This window comes from Dicentrarchus labrax, unplaced genomic scaffold (assembly GCF_905237075.1).
Source record: "Dicentrarchus labrax unplaced genomic scaffold, dlabrax2021, whole genome shotgun sequence".
NCBI classification, from domain to species: domain Eukaryota; kingdom Metazoa; phylum Chordata; class Actinopteri; family Moronidae; genus Dicentrarchus; species Dicentrarchus labrax.
Window position 1 is genome coordinate 27,413,273 of NW_026136721.1, and position 22,339 is coordinate 27,435,611.

A 22,339-nucleotide genomic window follows, 5' to 3' on the forward strand; every position below is an offset into this window, starting at 1 on the left:
TGCTGCGCCTACACATCTGGAAAGGCATCTATCTGAAGCAAATGACTGATCAGTTTCCTGTGTGGAGCAATGCAAGCCAGTGCTGCTGTATTTATCTCCCTGGAGCTGTGTCATTGTATTTGTGTGTATTTGTATGCATCAGGCATTGAGTATCGCGTAAACAGTGACAGGACACTTCATCTTCTCGACTTGTGCAACCCGGTATGTGTCTCGTGCCACCGCGCCAGGGAGCCCTGGGTGGCTTCAGTTACTCATGCCATGTGTATACTTTAGCCAAACAAGGCCTAAGGACACTCCAGGGTGGTACAGAGGAAGGAGGGGCAAGGAAGCTAAAGGCGAGGTAGTGTGGTCCGATGGTTGAAGCTAGTGATTTAGAGGCTGTTGATACCGGGCAGACAGCCCAGGCTCAGTCACTGACTCACAGTAGATGACGCTGCATAAGTCACTACACTTAAAATGTCCTCATGTGTTTAGAAATGTTGAAGTGGAAATCAGGCGCGCTCACACAGCTGGAAATCGCTACTGGATCTGATTTTCTTGTTTCTCTCTCGCTTTTCCCTGAAGCTTTCATAAACAGATGGCAGAGGCTCATTAAGCTGTTGTCAGGACTATTAATGACATTGTGAACACTTTCCGAGCTCTGTATGCCTTAGGGCTTGCAATTGCCAAAGCTGGGCCATTAAAGAAGGTGTGAGAGTAACACAATGCTGCTGTGTGCTGCAAGGTGAGGGATGGAAGCCATGAAAGAAAAGTACACACGTGGTTGAATGACTGTTAGCAGTGAGCTGACGTTAATGATTTCATGTTAGTTGTGGAGTTGAGAAAAATGGTATAATGTGATGTGACGCTGCGGGGCTACATTGCATGTATTCTGTATGCATTGCATGTGCTCCAATTCTATGGTAGAGGGGAATGCGCTGTAGTCATACTGTTAGATATCTACTCGCCACTAGTCCGACTTTCAGATAATACCTTTGTGATACTTTACTATGCAAATTTACAAAAGGTTGATCAAACTCCTTCCAAGAGCCTCTCTTGCGACTCTGTGTGGTTGTATTAGGCACAGCGGTGCTTTCAGCTGAATGCTTACATCCGCACACTAACATGCTCACAATGACATGGCTAACATGCTGATATTAAGCAGGTGTAATGTTTACCATGTTCACCATCTTAGTTAAGCGTGATAGCATGCTAACATTAGCTAATTATCACTAAACCAAAGTATTCGACAAAGTGAACAAGTAAGACATTTTATCCCGATGGAAAAGTTCAGGAATCAATCAATGAATTGTAATTAAGTGATTGTAATACGATATCATATGAATGTGCATAACAGATATCATTGCAATCCGTCCAATAGTTGTTAAGACATTTCACTCAAAGCTACACATGTGAAGCCAGTAGTGGTGCGAGAGGAAAAGGTCTGGTGATCACCAAAGTCTTGAGGAGTCATGAATGTCTGTACCAACTTTCATGCCAGCCCATCAAATTATTATTGAGGTATTTCAGTTTGGATCAGATTGGTGGGCCAACAGCTAGCCAGTCCACCATTACCGTCCACAGAGCCATGCTACTAGGATCACTTGAAAACAGAATTGTCACAAACAGGTTGAATTTCTGATTCATAAATCACAGCAACATGACAACAGTATAACATGAACTGATTCCAATTTTTACCATTATTTGGACAAGATGTTCTGTTCTGTTCATGTTCATACAAAATTACTGAGTCAAAAAAAAGGGCTAAAATTCCCACTTTTCTTGCAGCTCTACAGATGAATTCTGTTGGACCCACAGCTTAGTGTTGGCCACCTCTGACAACACTTGGAGACAACTTTAGGTGGACTTATGAACTGTGAGGTGTGAGGTAGTGGTTTTGCCAGCTTGGAATGGAAAAATTGAATAAGCACAAATGGAGTTCTGTCATCAGTCCTGTTGTGTATGCTCGTGATTACAATTCTGAGTTATGAAGCAAACAATGCAGGAACAGAATGGACAGCAAGAACAGAGTAAGCTTTCAACATCTCCTCAGTCAGGGAAACAGTAGAGGCAGCAATGAGAGCTTGCAAAGCTCCAGACTCATGTTGTTGATCCTCATGTGGTCACACGCAAAAACCTAACCATCATCCTCCGGGATATCCTCTCAGAGGGTCAGACGCTGACTGTTTGAGAATTCCCCAACTGACCCTGCAGAAATAAAACAGCAAAGCAGGTGGTATCTTTTTCAGGGAATTATCATTGTTAATATTTTATTCATATCAATAATGAGTTACAAACATAGTCTCTCCGCACCTGAAATGCTATGTGAAGAATGTAATAAACCCAAATTAATTCAGATCGAGTATTGTGAGAGAAGACACCGTATGGCTGTTTGCTTATTTCTTCGTGTGTGCGTGTGTGTGCTGCGCCTCACTAGGACTCTGTCAGCTTAGGACTGCGGTCTGTCGAACTGTGATTCTCTCTAATGGTCTATCTCTCCCAGCAGATGTACTCTTCTCTGCTCCACAGCTGCATCCCACATGTTTTCACGCTGTTCGACAATGCAGTTATATTCCTTTCTCTGCGAGGAGCTCGAGTGTTGGTGGTGGTGGTGGTAGTGGTGGTGGTGGTGGTGGCAGATTCCTTCTCTGCATATGGTCTTGTTCCTTCCCTCCTTTACATCCAGAATACTGCAGTAGCACTTTGGCTATACTTGGTCCTGAAATGTCTCCAGTTGGGTAACGTAAAGAATGTAGAGGGTGGGGGGTCAGATCTGGCATGGTCTGCCACGGCTTCATAGCACACACAGTCATTTCCATAATTGCCCACAATCAAACCAACCCCTCCTGGATTCCTCCCGCTCCAGATTCCTGTAGATAAGCTGAGCTGGGGCTCTGGTGAGTACCGGAGACCCCCAAGTAAGAACAGGTGCCGCTAATGTAACTGATTTCAGATTCTCTGTGTATCCAAAAAAAAAAAAAAAGGGGGGGGGGGGGTGGCTGTTGTTTCTCCAGTAATTGCCATGATTGGACATTCCCTTTCGGATCGCTATCGTGAGACTTTTCTGAAGAGGGGAATGAAAGAGGATTCGTCCCACATTTGGTTTGGTATTATCAGGAGCCAAAGTAAGATGCCTTACAGTATGTTCAACTGTAGGGCATCAAATTGCTGCCCATTAGGTCACAGTGATTGATTCACGTTGTAGCCGATTTTCCACTGCCTAACACTTGTAATTTGTCATTCTGCGGTTACCAGAATAAACCTTTTAGACTATATTTAGAAACAAAGTCAAACACCCATGACACAGTTTGTGATGTAACATTATATTCTCCATTTTCATAATGTTGGTGTCCTGCGGAAATCTCCACGCCCCTCTCATAAGCTCAGTTATTTGAGAACTGATAAAAACCTATGGATCATTTTTCAAATATTTTTTTAAGACTTGGCTCACATACATATCCATGAGGTAACTCCACCATATGGATAGCAGCGGAAGATGTATCCTTACTTATTATAAAAGTACCAACACTGCAATGTATAAATACTCCTCTACAAGTAAAAACCATGCTAAGTAAAAATACAAACATAATATTAGAAGTGTCCTTAAAGCAGCAAAAGCAAAAAGTATTCAATATGCAGGAGAATTGTACCTATAAGAGTTATATTATTATATATTGTATTGTTATCACTGATGCACGATGATGTAAAAATGCTAATTTTAACTACTTTATATAGTGTTAAATCTATAGCAAGACATTATAAACTTACCATATGATTTGTATGTTAAATCTGAGTCTGCAACAGTGCAACGTTTTCCTCTGAAATGTAGTGGAGTGGAAGCATAAAACACTGCATTATAGTACAAGTGCCTCAGAATTGTACTGATATACAGTTTGTACTGTAAATGTAACTGTACTTACTAATATGAAAGACATGTTCAGCTGCCAGAGAGAAATTAAAAACAGAGAATGAGGTTTACATGATTGAGGTTTGTTGTCTGCAAGAGCAAAGAAAAGAAAAAGGGCTTTTTTGTGTGTGTTTTGTTTTGTTTGATTAAGCAGGGAAGTCATATATTTATCACTCAATTATTAGCCTACAAGTTACCAAAAAACAAAATACAAATAATGGTTTGTTTACATGAAACATTTAAAGCTGAAGTTAGACCCTTGAGTAATCATTCTCTCTTGACTCCTCCGGTCGACTGAGCCTCCACACACACCGAGCCTCTCTCTCCCTCTCTCTCTCTCTCTCTCTCTCCTCCTCGGGCTGCCTCCTCCGCTCCCCCCCCCCCCGTCCTCCGCTCTTACCAGGTAACTGTTTACCTCGACGTGGACGCGACTGTGGCCACATGCGCGCCCCCGCGAAGTCATACGTCACCGTGCTCGCTCCTCTTCTCGCGCGCTGGTTAAAAAGAAGGAGGAAAGAGCACGGGGAAACATGTGAGCGGTCTGAGGACTTTAGTGAGAGACAACTTTTATGTCTTATATGTGTTTTTTTGACCCCCGTGCATTGCACAAACCGCCGTGCTGTGCTTAAAAGGAATTACATCTAAAGGGACGTCACGGCTCTTTTGCAGTTCACGGTGTTTTTGTTTTTTTTATGTGTGTGTTGAGGGGGGGTGTTTCTGACTTTTTGTTGTTCATCAGGATAAATTGTGTTATTGTTTTTTGCTTTTATTTTATTTTTTCATTTTTTTCCCCATTTTTTTTTAAATTTCTGAGCTGTGCTTTATAAGCAGAAGCAACTATAATTTATTTTTTAAACACCTCTTTCTTTATAGCAGTGAATCAAATTTTAAGGACACCTGCTCTGACAAACTGCATATTTGTCATTTGTGTGTGTGTAGTAGTAGTAGTAGTAGTAATTGGCTTCTGCTGCTTGGAGAGCCTAAATAAAACTATATATATATAAATATATATATATATATATTACATTGCAGGTTAACCCCCATTCTTTTCAGAAAAAAAGGAGGGGTGTATTATCTAGTGGTTTTTTTTATTTTGTGGGGTTGTATTTTCATATTTTTGTTTATTTTTTTTTATATGATTTTTTGAAAAAACACTATGAAGCATTTGCAATTTGTGCTCGTCCTGGCCATCGCGGTCAACGTGTGGGAATGTGGGGACGCAAAATTCGGCGAGAGGGGAGAAATTAGCCCCAGGAGGAGAAGATGTTACGACGGAAGCTTGCCCAAGCGGCTGAAGAAAAGGGAGCGAAAAGTGTTGCTTGACGGCAGCAGCAGCAGCAGCGGAGAAGTTTGCCACAGGTTGTATCCCCGTGTGTCCTGCTGCCCCACCAGGAGAGCCGCCTATCAGATCCTGCACCGCAGGGATGCCAGGGTAGGTTTTTTTAATGCCCATCCACCGCGTTGTTGCACTTTCTTCAACTTAAAGTGGTGGTGGGGGGGTAACTGCTTAAAAATCGCCTCAGGAGATGCATTTACAAGCCCTTGTTATTGTCATTCCGCTTACTTATTGCCGACAGCTGAGTTTTTTTGGGGATGGTCAGGGGGTTGGAAATTGCCCCCGGGGGCTATGCTGCCTCTGAGTGTCCCCATGAAAGAGGTCTTATTTTAACATTCCTACAGGGACATATAATTGTGTATGATTATATAATATAATTAAATAGATAATGCAATTACTATTACCTTTAGGTTCGCCTTGTAACCCCCCCCATTTGTGACATGCTGTATCTCTGCACTGTCATTTATTTATTTATTTATCATTGTTTATGTTTGTAGTGTCTTATAGCGTAATGTCTCCTCATAGACAACTTAAACTTATATACAATAGTAACTTCACTTGCTCGTATTGGGGGCTGTCTATCCTCTCTGCATGGGTTTGACCTGTTTCCTCTTAGTTTACCTGGTCTGAAATGTTAAACACATGTCCAGGTATGTCTTGTTGTTTACCGGGTGTGTCGCTCTACACAATCATTTCAGCTGTCCGAATGCGCTTCTGCGTTACCATGGTAATCACTCGCCGATTTACGTTACTTCTCGCCAGTCTGCTCCAACGGTCAGACGAAAGCGGTACTAACGTTAGCTAAAAAAAAAACTGTTTAACCGTTTACCCGAAAAGGTACGAGTCCGGTTGTACCTTTTCTTTTTTCTTTTCTTTTAATCTGCCGTCGACCCCTTTTTTATTCACCGCAGCTGGGAGCAGATACTCAACTGTTTTCGTGTCGTCTGCTTTCGGCGTCAACGTACAGGGATTCATACGTTAGCCGTTGAACGTATGAACGTTAACGGGAAAAGTTCCACATATTTACCGGGCTCGCGCTGTTTACGTAACACCGTTGTTGACCGTTATGGCGTTGAGGGAAGTGGTAAAAAAAATAAATAATAACAATACGTGTTAAAATGTCATGTTAAGCCAGGGTTTTAAACTTCTGCTTAGTTTCCGTGTCGGGGGCGGACGTACGGACGGACGGACGGACGTACGGACGGGGGGTGGGGGGGAAAAAAGCGACTGTATGCGCCAAAGTTGTGGCGGATTCCGTTGGATCCTCACCGGGCCATTCTCATGTAAACCACTCTCCGAATCATTCAGTAGCTGGGTGGTATCTTACTTTGTGTTGCGACAAAAAAGCCATATTGCATCATTTAATTTGCTCAAGTCATGCAAATAAGAGAGGGGTGGGTTGGGGTTGGGGTTGGGGTGGGGGGGGACTGAATAGGACGAACTCGACTTCTCCTCCTCCCCACTACACTGCCCACACACGGAGCCCTTTCTGATTATGGCAAAAGAATAACAACAACACCATTGTGTTTGTTGGTTTCGCTAATGGGAGAAGCTGGAGAACATCACTCTCCCCCAGTCATCAGCCCTGTCCAAGTGTTAATGCCTTTGAGAGGGTGTGTGTGTGTGTGTGTGTGTGTGTGTGTGTGTGTCCTTCACTATATCCCCCTGCCAACCAACTTACACCTATTCCCTGAGGACAAGTGTTTTGTGAAAGCTTTGCCTACATCAGTTCTCTCCCAAGTCTCTCTGAGCATATGACGGTTGCAAAGCCACTGTTTTTTTGTTTTGTTTTTTGCAATTGAAAGAGTGTGGCATTGTATATTAATATGTTTGTTCCGGTAAATCCATTGGAGAAAGCCATTATGCAGATCCTATTGTAGAGAGAAGTAATCTCGTAACAGCTGTTCTCCCGTATGAAGCTGTGCATTGCAGCTTGGTGTGATGCCAGCTTTAGAAAATGTAAACATCTGAAATAGCTCCGGGGATACATTAATGGGAATTTTATTTTCTCATGCTATTATAGCTCCACGTTGGTTCGATTATGGCTCTGTGCTTGACCTGCTTCGGTGTGTCCCCAGCAAAAGTGCAACAGCTGAGCTTCATTGCCATTTTCTCCCTGCTTTTGAGGAACGTACTCACTGAGATTCAAGCAAAAGACAACAAACAAAGGTCCACTTGTTCTGGTTTGGATGATGGCAACATTGGAGCCCATCCCAGCAACATATGGACACAGGGCATGGCTGAGAGCACACAAATGCTACTCTCCGTGGACCTTGTGCCAGCCCATGGCACACAGAATCAATGGGCAATTTAGAGCAGGAGGGCAGGCATGCCCACAACACTACATGGCATGAGTGAAGAGGGCACGCAGACAGAGGAACGCACCACACACATAGGGTCATAGCCAGCCTGGAGCTCCCTTTTTGAGGAAAAGTCAATTAGATAAAATGAAGGACAAAAGAGGGATTCAAATCAGAGTTTGACTATGGGATCTGGAAAGGGCTAGAATTTCTTTTTCCTCTTCAATTAGTCTGTTATACTGCCTTTTTGTGATGAGAGATTTCCTGTATATGTTAGTATATTTTTCAGGTAGACCCTCAAGGTTTTCCCAGAGGTTCTGCCACCTGTTGGGTAAACACAGCTCTGAATAACTTAACAGAAAATCTTACTCAGTTGCAGTTTGTTCTGCAGTCAGAGCGAAGTGTAAGGCATCCATATGTTGGCCTTGGGTTCGCTGGTCTAATTGACTTCGACAGACTGCTAATTTGTTGATACCAGAGTGGGAATGATGTGCCTGTCTATCTCTAAATTGGTGTTTACACATGGACCTCACACAGAGCAAAGCACTACCAGCCTGCCTGCCTGGCTGCCCAAGCAGCGCTGCTCTTGACCTAAAACAGATTACATTGTGTTTTATTACAGCTAATTTGTTATGTAAATAATCCTGCTAATTTCTTTTGGATTAACTCTGTGTACTTTTGCGTAATGACCCCAAGTCAGACTTTGAGGCTCTTATTCGACTTCATTCATTTAATGCCCAGAGATCTGTCAGACATGGGAATTGTAATTTGACTTTTAACTGTTTATGAACCTGGGTAAGTAGGCAGTGAATGAGATGATTTCTTTGTTTATTTCTCTAAACAGACAGGGTGTTCCAACCTCAATGTTTAACAAATTGGAATCAAAGGCTGTGGAGTTGAATATTACAGAAAATTGGATAGAAACGTGATAGAAATATCAATATAATTCAGCTTTAAAAATTCAAATTTCATGGTTTTTGTTATTGAGTTTGTGTACATGAGATTGTAAAAAATGTTTCAGTGGGAAAACGAAGCTCTACCACCATTCCCAGTGAAAATTTTGAGTGTCTTTGTAGTGTGAGTGGTGTGAACGTTCATGCAGATCGTGGTCGAGATGCTGCAAACTTTCACACTATGGAAGGGATTGTCTGTCTCCCTCCTCATTCTACAGATGATGCTATGAAAAAAAAAGAAAGTTTCTGTGTGAACAAACTGTTCAGCACAGTCCCAATGCTAACAATAACTATCCAGACTAACCACACAACAGACTCCTTGATGACATTGACGTTTAACATATGATTTGGCATGTGGAGGAATGGGTTTATGACAGAGTATCTCACTGTGCATGTATCATATGGGAGAAATATGTTGTTAACAAGGAGTTATAACTTGTAAGTAAGTTGTAACTTTGTGAGTATTTGTGTAAAGTAGAGCTCACTGACTTTCTGTGTGGTAAGTGGGGTGAGATTGGCTAATTTAGGGCTGTTAAACAGGAAGGTCTGGTGAGGGCTGGAAAGTGCTTAAGCATCTCTGTTTTTATCGTAGGAACCATCTAAACATTTAATCAGAAACCTTTTATATTTTTTTTACATTTTACATATTACATGGGCTGATGTATACATATCTAACAAAGTTAAAAACAAAAGTTGTCTAATATTTTCTTTAAAAGGGTAATTTAGACTCACTGGGATCCTTTGGAAACATCACATTTTTGTATAGTTGCATAGTCCTTGAAAATCTCAGACAGTGTCTTAAGTTGTCAGGAATTCATAATAAAGAAGATTTGAAAATGCACCCTACAATCTAAACTTTCCTTCATAGTGTAATGTTTATGATATATCACCAAACATCCAGCAAATCCTAAACTACATGGTGGCTTGCCTGTGCGAATTGATGTAAGGAATAAAAGTTAACAGCCCACCAGCTTAATCATTGGTCCTTGTTGCGTGTGGTCTCCAGATTTTCTCCACCAACAACACTGAATGTGGACGTCTCCTGGAGGAGATCAAGTGTGCTCGCTGCTCCCCCAATGCCCAGGTGTTGTTCCACTCCTTGGACATGGATAAGATGCCACACAGGGAGCCAGACCTGCCACGGCTCTGCCAGGACTTCTGCCGCGAGTTCTACTACACCTGCAGGGGGCACATACCAGGTAATTACACCGATAATAATGACCATGAATGTGACTTGAATTATAGCCCCTTTGTGGTTACCTGGTGATGCGCAACCAAACATATACACATGAATAGAGTAAGTGAAAGTAGACATACGTTAGAGTTGCTCAGTCTCTCATACATTTTAAATGACATTCACACGTCTGATTGAGATGAATTAAAATTCACAGCAGGCCTCATTTCTCATTGAGACTCGGCCTGCACATGTAGAACTGGCAGATTTTTGGACTTATGCAAGAAGTGGTGCGTCAGTAGTCTGGTCTGTGAATATTTATTTATCCAGCTCTTACCTCATCTGACCTCACCTCCATTTGTTGCTGAGCTTGTCTCACTCGTTTGCTTGCTTGCTGCCTTGCTTTACTGTTTCACTTTAATGCATCAGTAAAACTACTCGCCACACACTGCCTATACAGACGCAACGCCAGTTTGCTGATTAGTCTGCATACTGATCTAGCAAGAAGCAGAGCGATATTGGTGCTTTTTATGACAGTATTCACTGTGACTGTGTTTATGGCACCAGGTGCAAAACATTTTGTTCTCTTGTCTCTGTTAGTTTTATCTAGATTATGCAAGTTTATTTTCATCAGCATAAATTTGCAAAAACAATACTTTTTTGAGTGTCATAATACACCAAATTTGGGGCATTTCCTGACATGTGAATGGAAAATATTTGATTTGCAAAGATGGGTGTGAAAACAAATCCCTCACATGCAAAAACAACAAAAACCAGTCCAGCGCCTGACCAGTGTACCAGAAAACTGGACTGGAGCAAAATTATCTATTTTATGACCTGTTCCTGGATACTGCTCACCAGACTCAACTCCTGAGGTTGATTCTGTATTCAGGATGCATAACCACCTCTGTGGTCTAGACATGACTGCCCGGCACCTTGCCTTCCTCAGACATAAACTGTCACTTAAACGTCTGTCTCATACTCTGCCACTAGTATGTTTTCTTTTGAGTAGTAAATTCACATTAATCTAAACATAGTTGAAGTGTTGCTTTACTCGTCCCTGTCCTCTCTGACCATGAGCTCTACTATGAGATGGCAGAATCCACACAGCAGGGGGAAAAAACTAATTGATGCAACAGTTTTAGTTACTGCTAAATGATAGGAACCCTTCTGCCCCTTGAAAGCATTTGGTCTTCAGAAGAATTTCCTTTGAAGGGATGCAAGATCGCAGGTACCTGTGCCTTCAGAGTGCATACCAAACATGATCAAACACTTTTGACTGTATTTTCTCCTCCAGCCAAGTCTTCTTCCAATCTCTGTCGCCACAAACTGATTAGATCTGCCGAGATTTGCAAACAGAGAACAGTTTCAAACACACTTGTCTGCAACCCACCCACATGGTATGCTGCAGCTCAAGTCAAATTTCAAACACATACATTCCATCTGAGTCCATCCTCGTCTGCATCTAATGGGCTGCTGGCATATCTTGTACAACACTTGAACTACAGTTGAGGTTGGCGAGTGGGGCTCCACAGAGCATAGAGAGAGGAGGGAAGACGACGACTTGTCTTGAGCAACATTACTTGCTCATGAGCTGACATATGGGCTCACAGAGTCAAACCAAAAAAGCTCAAGAGAGGAATCCAGAGAAGAATCCCCCCCCCTCCGTTCACCGTTGTGCTCCTTCCCGCACCCCCCCCGCCCCCAGCCCTCCACAGATCAGCATATGTGGTGACGAATGACACATTTATTTTTCTACAAAGGTTGTGTGTATGTAAAACTGCTGAAGTGCATCAAGATGTCAAGTACTTTGGGTGGGCCACCCAGGTTGCTTTGGAAGATAACCAGATGGAAGTATAACTTTAGCGCTGGGGAACAGGGAATATGGACAGAGTTCTGTCTCTCTCTCTCTCTCTCTCTCTCTCTCTCTCTCTCTCTTTCTCTCTCTCTTACCCTTGCTCTCTGTCTGTCTTTATCCCCTTCTTCGTTCTCTCTCTCTTTCCTCTTCTCTTTGACTTGATTCATACTCTTTTCCAGTCTCGTTTCTATCAGTGCACACAGTACAATAAAGGTTTGATATATTGTCAAAGCTTTTGGTTTTAGAAATATCTCACAATAAACTTAAAATGCACACCCTACTAAATACAAAACAATAAATTCAACTGAATCCTACTGCAGAGAGAACGCTCTCCCAAAAAGTTATATGCATTGTATATGCAACAGTAACAATTTTGTTGGCATTTTAAAATATTTAATACAAATTGTGACCCTGTGTCTTACGATGTGATGCAGTAACAGTGAAGCACAAACATGAACAGAAAATATCATATGCCCTTAAAATTCTTGCTATTCATCTGACCAAAGGTATTAAAATTAAACAGTAGCTTTTACAGCATCCATAACAGCTCCCATGAAATTTCCTAGTGGCCCTTGATTAGGCCATGTACTTAGCCCCCATTTCTCCATAAAGACATTTACTGCCTTGACTCTCACTTCTGCCTGGAGGCCTCCCACCTTCCCCTTACTCCTCTTCTCTCATATCTTCCTCCCCTCTTCACTCATCCTACCACCCTGCACTTGAGGTCCCCAACCAGCATGGTTAAGATAACTGCAGACACAAATGGGTGGGTGGTATAGCCAGAGCTGTGTGTGTGTGTGTGTGTGTGTGTTTCTGTGTGTTTGATCTTCATGTTGTGTTTAGATGTTTGAGGGGATATCCTATCACCTCCAGTATTTGGTGTGGTCAGCGCTTGTGGTCGGTGTGTGGCAGGAGAGAGATGAAAGCTGGGACAGGGAGAGTCCTGTTTGTGTTTTTATCACTGGTGTATTTGCTCTCCTCTGTCCTCTGAGGGATTGACTAAAGGAAACAATATTGGCAAGATTGTTTTTAGGTCACAAAGGGCCTCTGAGACCCACTGCATGCTTTTTGCCGGGAATAATGTTGATACTGCTCAGGCTGGAGGCGTAGCTGTTTGTGACTGCCATGTTTACGTAGATCACTTTTTGTACTGGCACTGAAATAAGTAATGATGTGATGTTTTACATTGAATTAAGTTTTATTTACACAGCCCAATTTTGCAAATTATAAACCGCAAGGAGTTTCACACCTTTGATTTGGATAAGGATAAACTAAAAAAGTGGGACAAAAAAACTCAATCTTCCTTGGGAAGAGCAACAGAGGAGGGGTTCCTCTCCCAGGAAGGAAGGCATGCAGTAGATGTTGTGTGTACAGAATAGGCCAACATAGTAAAACTACAGCATGAACAATCAGGATTACAACATTATAGATAGATTGAAAGATATTTGAAGAATATTAATCCAGGAGGATGTTGAGTAACTTCCAGGTGCTGCCAAACAGATGGAGCCTGAGAGACAGACTACACCAACACACAAGAGGCAAAACTCAAGCACGCCATTCACACAGATATGAGAACACATAGAGGGAGAGGGAGACAAGGACAACATGCACACAAGGGAGAGACAGAGACAAGAGGGGAGGCTGAATCTCCTGGAGGACGAAGATTCTGATCCAAAACATCTGGAATGAGGCACCGATAGCCAGGGGAGAGAGAGAGGTCCTAGGATGGCCGAATGTCCAAAGTGAGTGAAAAAAGAGGACAAGGAGGAGAAACTAGGGAGAGAGTGAGAGAGAGAACACAGAAAGAGATAGCTTGATAGATTACTTGAGACTGAGACCGACCCATCAGAAGGATAATGGTAACAGGTACAAGGCAGTAATAACAGAACAAGCAACCAAGTAAAAGTTCAGGCGCAAAGAACAAGTTTGAAGTTTGGATTTAAAGGCTTCAACAGAGTCAGACTGTCTGATGTCAGCCAAGAGGTTATACTAGTGTGAGGGGGCAAACGTAATACCAAGATTCTTGGCTGGGTATGTTCATCCGCCTTTACAGGCACATACATCTGACAAAGTTTGAAAACAGCAGAGTATTATCAGTGTAGCAGTGGAAATTTCATGACTGCATATAATTTGACCAAGAGGTGAAATAGAAAAAGAGAAAGGCATAGGGCCAAGAACAGAGCCATGGGGTACTCCATATTTCACATCATAAAATTTTGATGTAGTATTACTATAGAAAACACACTGTGTTCCTTCAGATATGCAATACTTAATCTACACAAGAGCCTGGACAGAGACTTCAAATTGATTTTCCAGTCTGTCTAGGAGTTTACAGTGATCTATGGTGTCAAAAGCTAAACCAAGATCGAGTAATTGAAGGGCAGAGGTGGAAAACAAACGCAGTTTTGGTGGAGTAACAGGCTCTAAAAGCAGACTGAAAAGGTTAAAAAAGATTTCTGTAAGATCATGGGGCCAGAAGTTGCTGAGACTCAACTCAGTAAATATTTGGGAACATTGCGTCTTTGTTTGGCAAAGAATATCTCTCAACCGGAAAACATTTTTGTTTACTACATGCAATATTGAACAGGTTGTTTCATTGTACATGCCCATGTGTTGCACAGTAATACAAACAAAATAGTCACACCTGTTTGAAGGAAAGAACAAGTGTTTAGGTCATTAAAGATAATTTAGGCATCCTAAAGAATTGCATGAATAATAAAGTGTTTCTTTCCACCAGTTAATTAATTGTACACCGTTTAGTCATGCTAGTTTTGACAGGCGACAGTAAGAGTTGTGACATGATTTACCCGTCAACTTTTGATGTGAGCAGAGCCTCTAGACCGGCTAGGTGTGGAGGAATATCACTTTATTCCTTGAAAGATCAGGGCTTTGTGGTTTTGTAATGGTGAGGTAATTTGCTTATGGATGGATGTAAAATTTGATTGTTATTGTATTGCTTATATGAGGTGCTGAAAATGATTTCTTTCTCAAACACTCAAGTTGGGTTTTTCTGTATATGAAGTTTTTAGTTGCAGAGCATAGAACAAAGGCTCTATAGTTATTTTGTCCTGTTTCTTCATAATTTCAATTTAATCCCCTGAGTTCACTGCCAAGGAGACATTAAGACAAGTAAAAATTGAAATACTCTTGACCAGAGTTTAAATGTGATATCCACTTTAATAATCTAGCAATCATATAGAAGACTCTCCTTTCTGTGTGCCTTACATCTTTCAGAATCATGCTGAAACTGCCTGTGGAGCTTATATTGTGGGATGAAGGAACGTGTGTGTCCTTTCTAGATACAGCATGTTTCTGAAGAACAATAATTTGAGGATGTCCCTAATCAACAGAACACCAAGCCAACCCTGAAATGATCCACGAACCAGCTGATATATGTTATTTGTAATTATCACTGATAATACACTACTACTTGCTGAATAGACCTAAAAAAAACCAGTCCATAGGAATCCATTACTAATTGCTAATGCACAAACATAATTTACTAAATCAAAATAATGAAAGCGTAAACTTAAATTGAGAATGCAATCGTTTTGCTCTGTAGAGGAGGCATAGTTTATTGCAGAGCCCTGTCTAATCTGTGATCCATTTGGTTTGGCCCAGTTTTTCTTCACTTGTTAATTTCAGCCCAGTTTAGCCAGGATTTGGTTTGGCTCATCAAGCATAACTCTAACCCTCCCCAACACACAAGCACATCACATCCTTTCTCTCTTCCTCTGATTCTCTCCTCTTCTTATGTCCTGACTTGTACATAGTCATGCATGCACACACATATAGTACAACAGAACTAGAGTATAAAGTAATTTAACCATGCAGTATCTACAGTAAGTGTATGATCCTCTGTCTGTTTGTGTATGTTGTGTTTGCTAGAACTGTTCCAAGCTGATGTGGATGAGTTCTGCCAATACTATGGGAGGAGAGATGCCAGTCTGTGCTTTCCAGATTTTCAGCGAAAGCAACCACAAGGGCAAGATTCCAACTACTTGGGAGATGAGAAAATAGAGGATATGAGGAGGTTTGTAGCTTTACTTTTACCATGTTTTTCATCCATTTGAGAATTGAGTTACACTATGGAAGATGTACATGTTATTATTTTGAATGAGCTTTGGCTAGTTCTTTATGTATTTCAGCCAAGTTAACTTTTTTTTCAGGCTTCATTGTATAGATTCATGACATTCAGCCGTGACATTTATGTTTTATAGAAACAGGCGTTACCTTGGTCACGTGTTCTGGGTTCACTGGTCCATTTTGACATGGTCCATACCTTCAGACAGAAATGCTATGCCATCTCTCCTCTAATCCTAAAGTTTGTCCAGACGGCATTTGCTCAGCTTTGCTCACATAATGAAAATGCTTATCCTGCGTCATTCTGGTTGCCTCCCTGACTGCAAAGGTCTTTACATCACAGAGGGCTTTGCCCTTTTGTCCATGGGGGGATGCCTTTCATCTCTGTTTTGCCCGAGGCAAGAAGGCCAAGCAGCATGTGCACCTGAATAGCAGCAACCAACATTAAGTGAAATGACTTCTAAAAGTTAGAGTCAGGGGCTCATTTGTCGCTTCTGTGCCTTATCCTCCAGAGGTATATTCAGGTAAATGATAGTTAGCAAGACTCTCTTACATTAGAGGCTGGGAGGAAAAGGCCAAAATGAAGTCACAGTTATTGGCTAACATTATGGCCATTGTTAGTGATGAGCCATAGCGACTGATGGTGTTTTTAACTTGAGATGGAAAGACTTGAGAGAGGATGGATGGGAACAGGTGGGTGTGAGGGAATTTATTGATGTAGAAAGGAGAAAAACTCTTATAATTTATGGCCCTGAATAAAATATTTGTATCAAATATCCTTGGGATATCATAACATGCCACAGTGATGATGACTTTCACAGTGTAAACTAGGAATCTTTTTAGAAGTATGATTCACAACCAGCCAATTAGATCTACATACAACACAGTTTGCATGTTTAGTTTACCACCATCAATCAGATGCTTGTTGTGGAAGATTTGATCAGAGAACTGGTGGATGTGGGGTATGAAGTCAGACTTTGTTACTCAGATGCTCTAGAGCCTGTAGAAGGAAATCACTGTGTACCTGCTGCCTTCCGATGGCTGTAGAGGTAGGTATACAACAGAATACCTTCATACAGAATACAGGTTGTTACACTAAAGAGATACTTGTATGAATAAGACATAATGATAAACTGGATTTTTGCTGTGCATGTACATGTGTCTCAAGGTTAAGAATGCATAATAAATATTAAATTAAAACAAAGCAAAACATTAATAAAACATACAAAATTAGAATAAACTGTTTCTTTTTGATTGTTGCTGATTATTTTACGCTTCCTTCCAGAACACTACTACTTCATATTCTGTTGTGGCCCTTCTACTTTATAAGTGGATTATTCACCACCACCATTGGCCTCTGACCGTTTGTATCTCCCTTGTTACCCAGGAAACTCAAACACAACTGCTACTGTGCCCAGGAGGTGTTGAGTGGTCTAAGGCAGCCGGTGGCCGTGTTGCACTGTGGGGATGGATCCCAGCGGCTTTTTGTCCTGGAGAGGGAGGGAATTGTCAGGATCCTCAACCATGACCTTGAGCTAATCAAGGAGCCATTCCTGGACATCCACAAGCTAGTGCAGAGCGGTCTGAAGGTAGGAATGACATTCGCTTCATATTGTTGTTTCTGCATTACTAGAGTCAGGAAGTAATGTGGTAAAGCATTAACACAATTCTTTACAACACAACTGTTTGCACCTATGTAAACGTGTGAGGAACATCTCCAGCCAAGACAAATCCCTTGAAAGTGGCGCCTGCTCACTATTAGTATTTAATTATATAATTACACCAAACAAGCAGTCATTTATCAAATGTGATTGTAGCTAATCATTATGCTATTATCTGCTAATTAACTGTACATACAGCACACATTGTGCTCACTGCAAATTTTCTGCTAATTCTCACAGTATGGGTTAATGGCTTTCTTAATCTCTCCCATATTGTTCCTATAAAGGTTCTAATATCCCACATGGTGACTTACCCAATATTTTACATAGTGACTAACTCAGTACCCCACATGATGAGTGGAATGACTTTAACTTACTATTTATTCACTTCAGCCAAGACATTTTTATCAGATGTCTGTGATATCTTTTTGCTTTTTCTTGCTTTCTCAGTGAAAATAATAAGGGGTTGGTGACATAGAGTGAAGAGCTGAAAAGACTGATATGTCTGTATTTCTGACAGGAATTACCACCTATGTAACATTTCCTTGTCTTTTTGTCCACCTACCATCATGAAAGTATGCCTGCCAAGAGGGGACATGATAGGATATTAGTGTGTCAAGGGGCAAGTAAACGTGTGTTCTACTAATGTTTGGCTGTGTGCCCTGTCTGAGAAAAATAAACACAGACAATGCAGTCAAAAATAAATAAAGGTGCACATTAATAAATCTTCTGAGCTTTTTGCAGATTTCTGGATATTGTTACATGCACTGTGTCATAGAGTAGGTATATTTTCAACCACAGAAGTGGTTGAAAATATATGTTGTATTGTTGTGCTAGTTCTTGAAATATCAAATATAACATTGGAAATATTCCAAGACTTAGCTCTAAGATTTCTCTATAGATATCTCAATTATTTTCTGTAATCTTCAGACTAATGTCTCTAATGTCTTGATATTTATTTGTTATTCTTAATCCTTACTGCATCTTGTTGTTTGTTCAGAAATTGTTTAGATTGCACAAGATGGGGAAGCTGGGATGTTTAGGGGGGCACACTCCCAGACAGGAAGTTTATCTATCACGCATGCCTCCTGCTCCTCCACTGACAAGACCTTTTGCTTATAAGGAGTCAAGCAGAGCACAGCAATTGAATATGCAACTGCCCCCTACGGGATACTGTCACTGCTCTGCTGTGCTCGCTTATCATCATACAGTCCAAACTGGTTGTGGATAAAGTGATCATTATGACAATTAGACGTGGCTCGATCCCCCGCAAGCCCCAGGAGTCCTATTCTGTGATGTTGGCTGCCAGAACGGGCTCCTAGCCACACGGGGTGAACAGAACCAGGGGAGGGCTAAGGTGTTTACTGGCAGCATCAACAGGATGGAGTTGCCTTTATACAGAGAGAGGAACCCAGGCCCCCAGGAGACAGGACAGATAGCGGGTTTATCATCAGCTCCATGCACATGCTTTGATTGTAATGTTCTGTGTTTCCTTCTGCTCCTCTATCCCCCCTCCTTCCATGGATCCCCCCGGTGCCAATTAAACTGAACTGCACAGAAACAATGCTGTGCTGTGGTGGTGTGGGCTCCTAGCTGCGCTGTGGGTGTTCTTCTCCTGAAATTCAATCTCTATACTCCAGCCCCCCCCCCAGCACCCACCCACCACACACACACACACACACACACACACACACTACTCATGTCATCATCACAGTGGTCTTCTCTACAATTGGTTCACATTCACACACCTCTAACACGATGGTGAATCGTGGACAACCCTCCTGATTGGACAGAGCCCCTCTACAGGATGTGGTTCAGAATTGGTGCATGTAGCTAACTGTGACCGTTCTTACTAAAGCCCTGACTGATTCTGGATTTTTGAGTCCTGTACAAATATGGATTCGTATGACTGCAATAACAATCAAGCTGCACATATTTGTATTTTTCGTAAAAATGTGTTTTGGCAAGGTTATTAAGGAGTTATGACAATGGGCTGAACGTTCCTATTCTAATTCTTTGCTTTTGTAGCACTCCAAATTTATATCCATATTTGCATTACTGGCTACAAGTTCCTTCCATTTACATACCAAATCAAACAAAACAGAGAGATTCTGTTGCTTCAGCTTGGAGGCACTCTAGTTAGTTAGCATGTTTAAAAAAATACAGTACCAAAAAAAGATGCATTGACAAGATAAACAATATTCTATATACAGTAAATACAATTAAATAAAATTATGCAACAAAATTTGACTTTCTTGTCTGAGCCTGTGTAAATAGCCAATTAAGGTAATTTGAGTTAATAGCAGCACGTTTAGTCTGTACAACAGTGCCGCACAAGCACAGGTGTGGTTTAAGTGACTCCATCTTCCTAGCTGAACGTGTTTTATTGGATAGCAGTGATTTGAGCATACACGAGATACATACGTAAAGCTTTATAGAGAAGTAAGTGACAAAAATGAACAATTTAACATGACAACAACTACAATTATCCTTGAACTTGTTTGGAGTTAGCCTCAAGGCAACCCATTTTATGTTTATATTTAACAGTTAAAGTAAGAGTGATATTCTTTGATATACATCTAATGTCTAGTGGTGTTTGTAGACTTTGGTGCTAAGCTTCAGCCTCTGCTCAAACAACTACAATATCTTGCACCGTAAAACTTCAGAAAAGACACTCGAGAGTAGCATGTGTGATAGTGACAGTGAGTTTTATAAATGAAGACATCTGTGAGCAGCAAACCAGAGCTTGACAATCCACTGACATGTATTAGCCTGTGTAACAGGGGCGAGGGGGCCTGCAATAAAATATTCCACTGTTTAAACAAATAAGTCACAGCATGTTATTCTTTCTGTCCCTGCTTTGCTGACAGCTGCTCTACATTCTCAGCGGCCATCAGAGGCTTAGGGTTGCTCTCAGACTAAAATAAGTGGCCTCATCTTTACCATTTACTCTAGACGCAAAGGCAGGGTTAAACTCATACTGATCTCACAATTATCCTCAAACAGTGGGATGCCTTCTAGTGAAAGATGAAATGTTTACAAGTAGAGCAGTTAGGCAAAAAGTCTGTTCTATGAACTTTATGGCTCAGATGATGGATTATATCTTATTCTTGGTTGGTGGGAGGATTAATGTGTCATGGGATTGCTGTGTGCCTGTCATAAGATTTATGTATTAACAGGTGGAGGAGTTGCAGTGGGGATTAGACTTTCATTGCACAAGAGAAGAGCAAAGAGCACTACATAGGAGATGTGTATTGTCTGTGTGTGAGGGAGGTGTGAGCATAGATGCATCAGGTAGTCTTTGAGTGAAGGGCGTATACATTGTTTTGCTCCAGTCAACTCATGTGGAATGTCTTTCGGTGGAGGAATGCCCACAAGAAGGATCAAAAGGTTCAGGGTAACAATGCGTGAGCCAATGCATGCGTCACTGGGACTCAAAGACAGCTGCCCCTGCAGAATTGGAAATGGTAGCGTTGTGTGTGTCGCTGCCTCCGCTAGTCAGTCAGGACCAGCATTCCATGAAATGCACCATGAGATGTGAGATAACAACCGCTCCTCATCCCTGCACCTCACTTTCCCAGCTTTCTGTGCAATGACGCCAACACTTTGACAGTGCCAAAGCCAGAGCCCCAGAGAACAGAATTGGAGGGAAAAGAGGAATGCAGAAGCAGGTGTTTGTGAAAAATGAAGAGATAATACCTCATGAGAGAATCAATCAGAACCCCCTGCCTGGCTGTGGAAGAATGATGGCAGTCATAAAAAAACACAAAGATGTTCAAGGGAAAATGGAGGGAATGTGTTTTAAGTTGACACAGAAGAGTCATTTGTATAGTTTGAGAGAGGTTTGGGGATGGCAGGCATTATAATCAGCAACATTAACACCTGTTGTGAAGAAATCATGAATACATAAATTTAAAGCATTAACACATCACAGTATAATGGCATGTGGCATATGGTGCTGTAGTAATTGATATGTACTATGACACAAGGCGGAGCAAAACTACTACATTACCCTACAGCTTTTAAAACCCACAATGTAGGATTAAAACCCCCTGAAAATACACTTTGCAGCTGACAATATGTGAAACCCGCAGTTTGTACATTCTATAAATAAGCTTGTTTGTACAGTATATTGGTTTTTGAGCCATGCTAAGAATATCTTATCTACTGCAACTCTGGCGGCAGTTTTACCACGATCAGTGCTCAGGAGTTGCAGGTTGGCACGCTGTCTTATTTTAATCAAGGTGTCTCCTTGGCTTGGCTCTGGAGTGAAAGGCTTTCTAATGCAGTGTTTGTTTCTTATGGCTCCAGTGCCAGCGCTGCTGTTTGCCTGCTGCTGAAGGAGCTACTCATTAGCAAGGGAGCTAATATTTCAGCCCATTTAACCACTGTGTATCTTGGTGGTCCCCCTTTGGCAACGGATCTAGGCCTCTTTGGAATTGTGGTCTTTGACCCACTCCTTTTGGTGAGTTTATTTTGGGGATGTGGGTCGCTACATCCCAAAATCCAATTTATGGATCCAGCATTTCAAGGTGAGGTTGAGAATGTCTCTTCCCAAGATGCAACTTTTTGACATTCTTTGGCAAAGTGTAGTCACTTCTGCCCCGACTAACATCCAGCTGTACAGTTTGTTGCATCCAATCCCACATAACTCCTTTTTTATTTGACTTCAATGATCTGACATTTAGTAGTACTCATAAATTTTTTGCGGAGGAACTCTGCCTTTTGGGGTGGAGATTTATTTATCAACTTTCACAACATTTCACTTTATATTCAGATTGATAGAACCCCTGTGGCTTATCATGTGGGTCTCTGTTGTTGCTCAGTGGTACTTCAAGTACATTCCTTTGTAAAGAGTCATCTCTCTTGCATTCGCATGTAGCCTATCACTGATGTGTTGACTGGGCTGGGTCTAAACGCAGTCCAAACAGAACTACACAGATCCAGCACACCAATTTATGATGTGTGTTCCTTGGCCTGTGACATAGACTACACCTATCCAGAGCCAAACCAAGATATATTTTTTTCACTATTTTGAGAGACAATACCTTAAGGATGAGACAGCAGTGTTGATTGCAGCCATGATAC

At 41.6% G+C, this 22,339-nt stretch overlaps 1 protein-coding gene across 1 annotated transcript in view; it reads left to right on the top strand.

Annotated features, from left to right (window-relative positions):
• Positions 1 to 4,403: 4,403 nt before the first annotated feature.
• hhip (hedgehog interacting protein) overlaps positions 4,404 to 22,339 on the top strand; it is a 35,025-nt gene continuing 17,089 nt past the window's right edge. The window contains exons 1-4 of the mRNA XM_051385160.1: positions 4,404 to 5,318; positions 9,482 to 9,674; positions 15,396 to 15,540; positions 16,978 to 17,179. Of these exons, the coding sequence (XP_051241120.1) occupies positions 5,043 to 5,318; positions 9,482 to 9,674; positions 15,396 to 15,540; positions 16,978 to 17,179 (816 nt within the window). The 5' untranslated portion in view covers positions 4,404 to 5,042. The remainder of the gene's footprint in view (positions 5,319 to 9,481; positions 9,675 to 15,395; positions 15,541 to 16,977; positions 17,180 to 22,339) is intronic.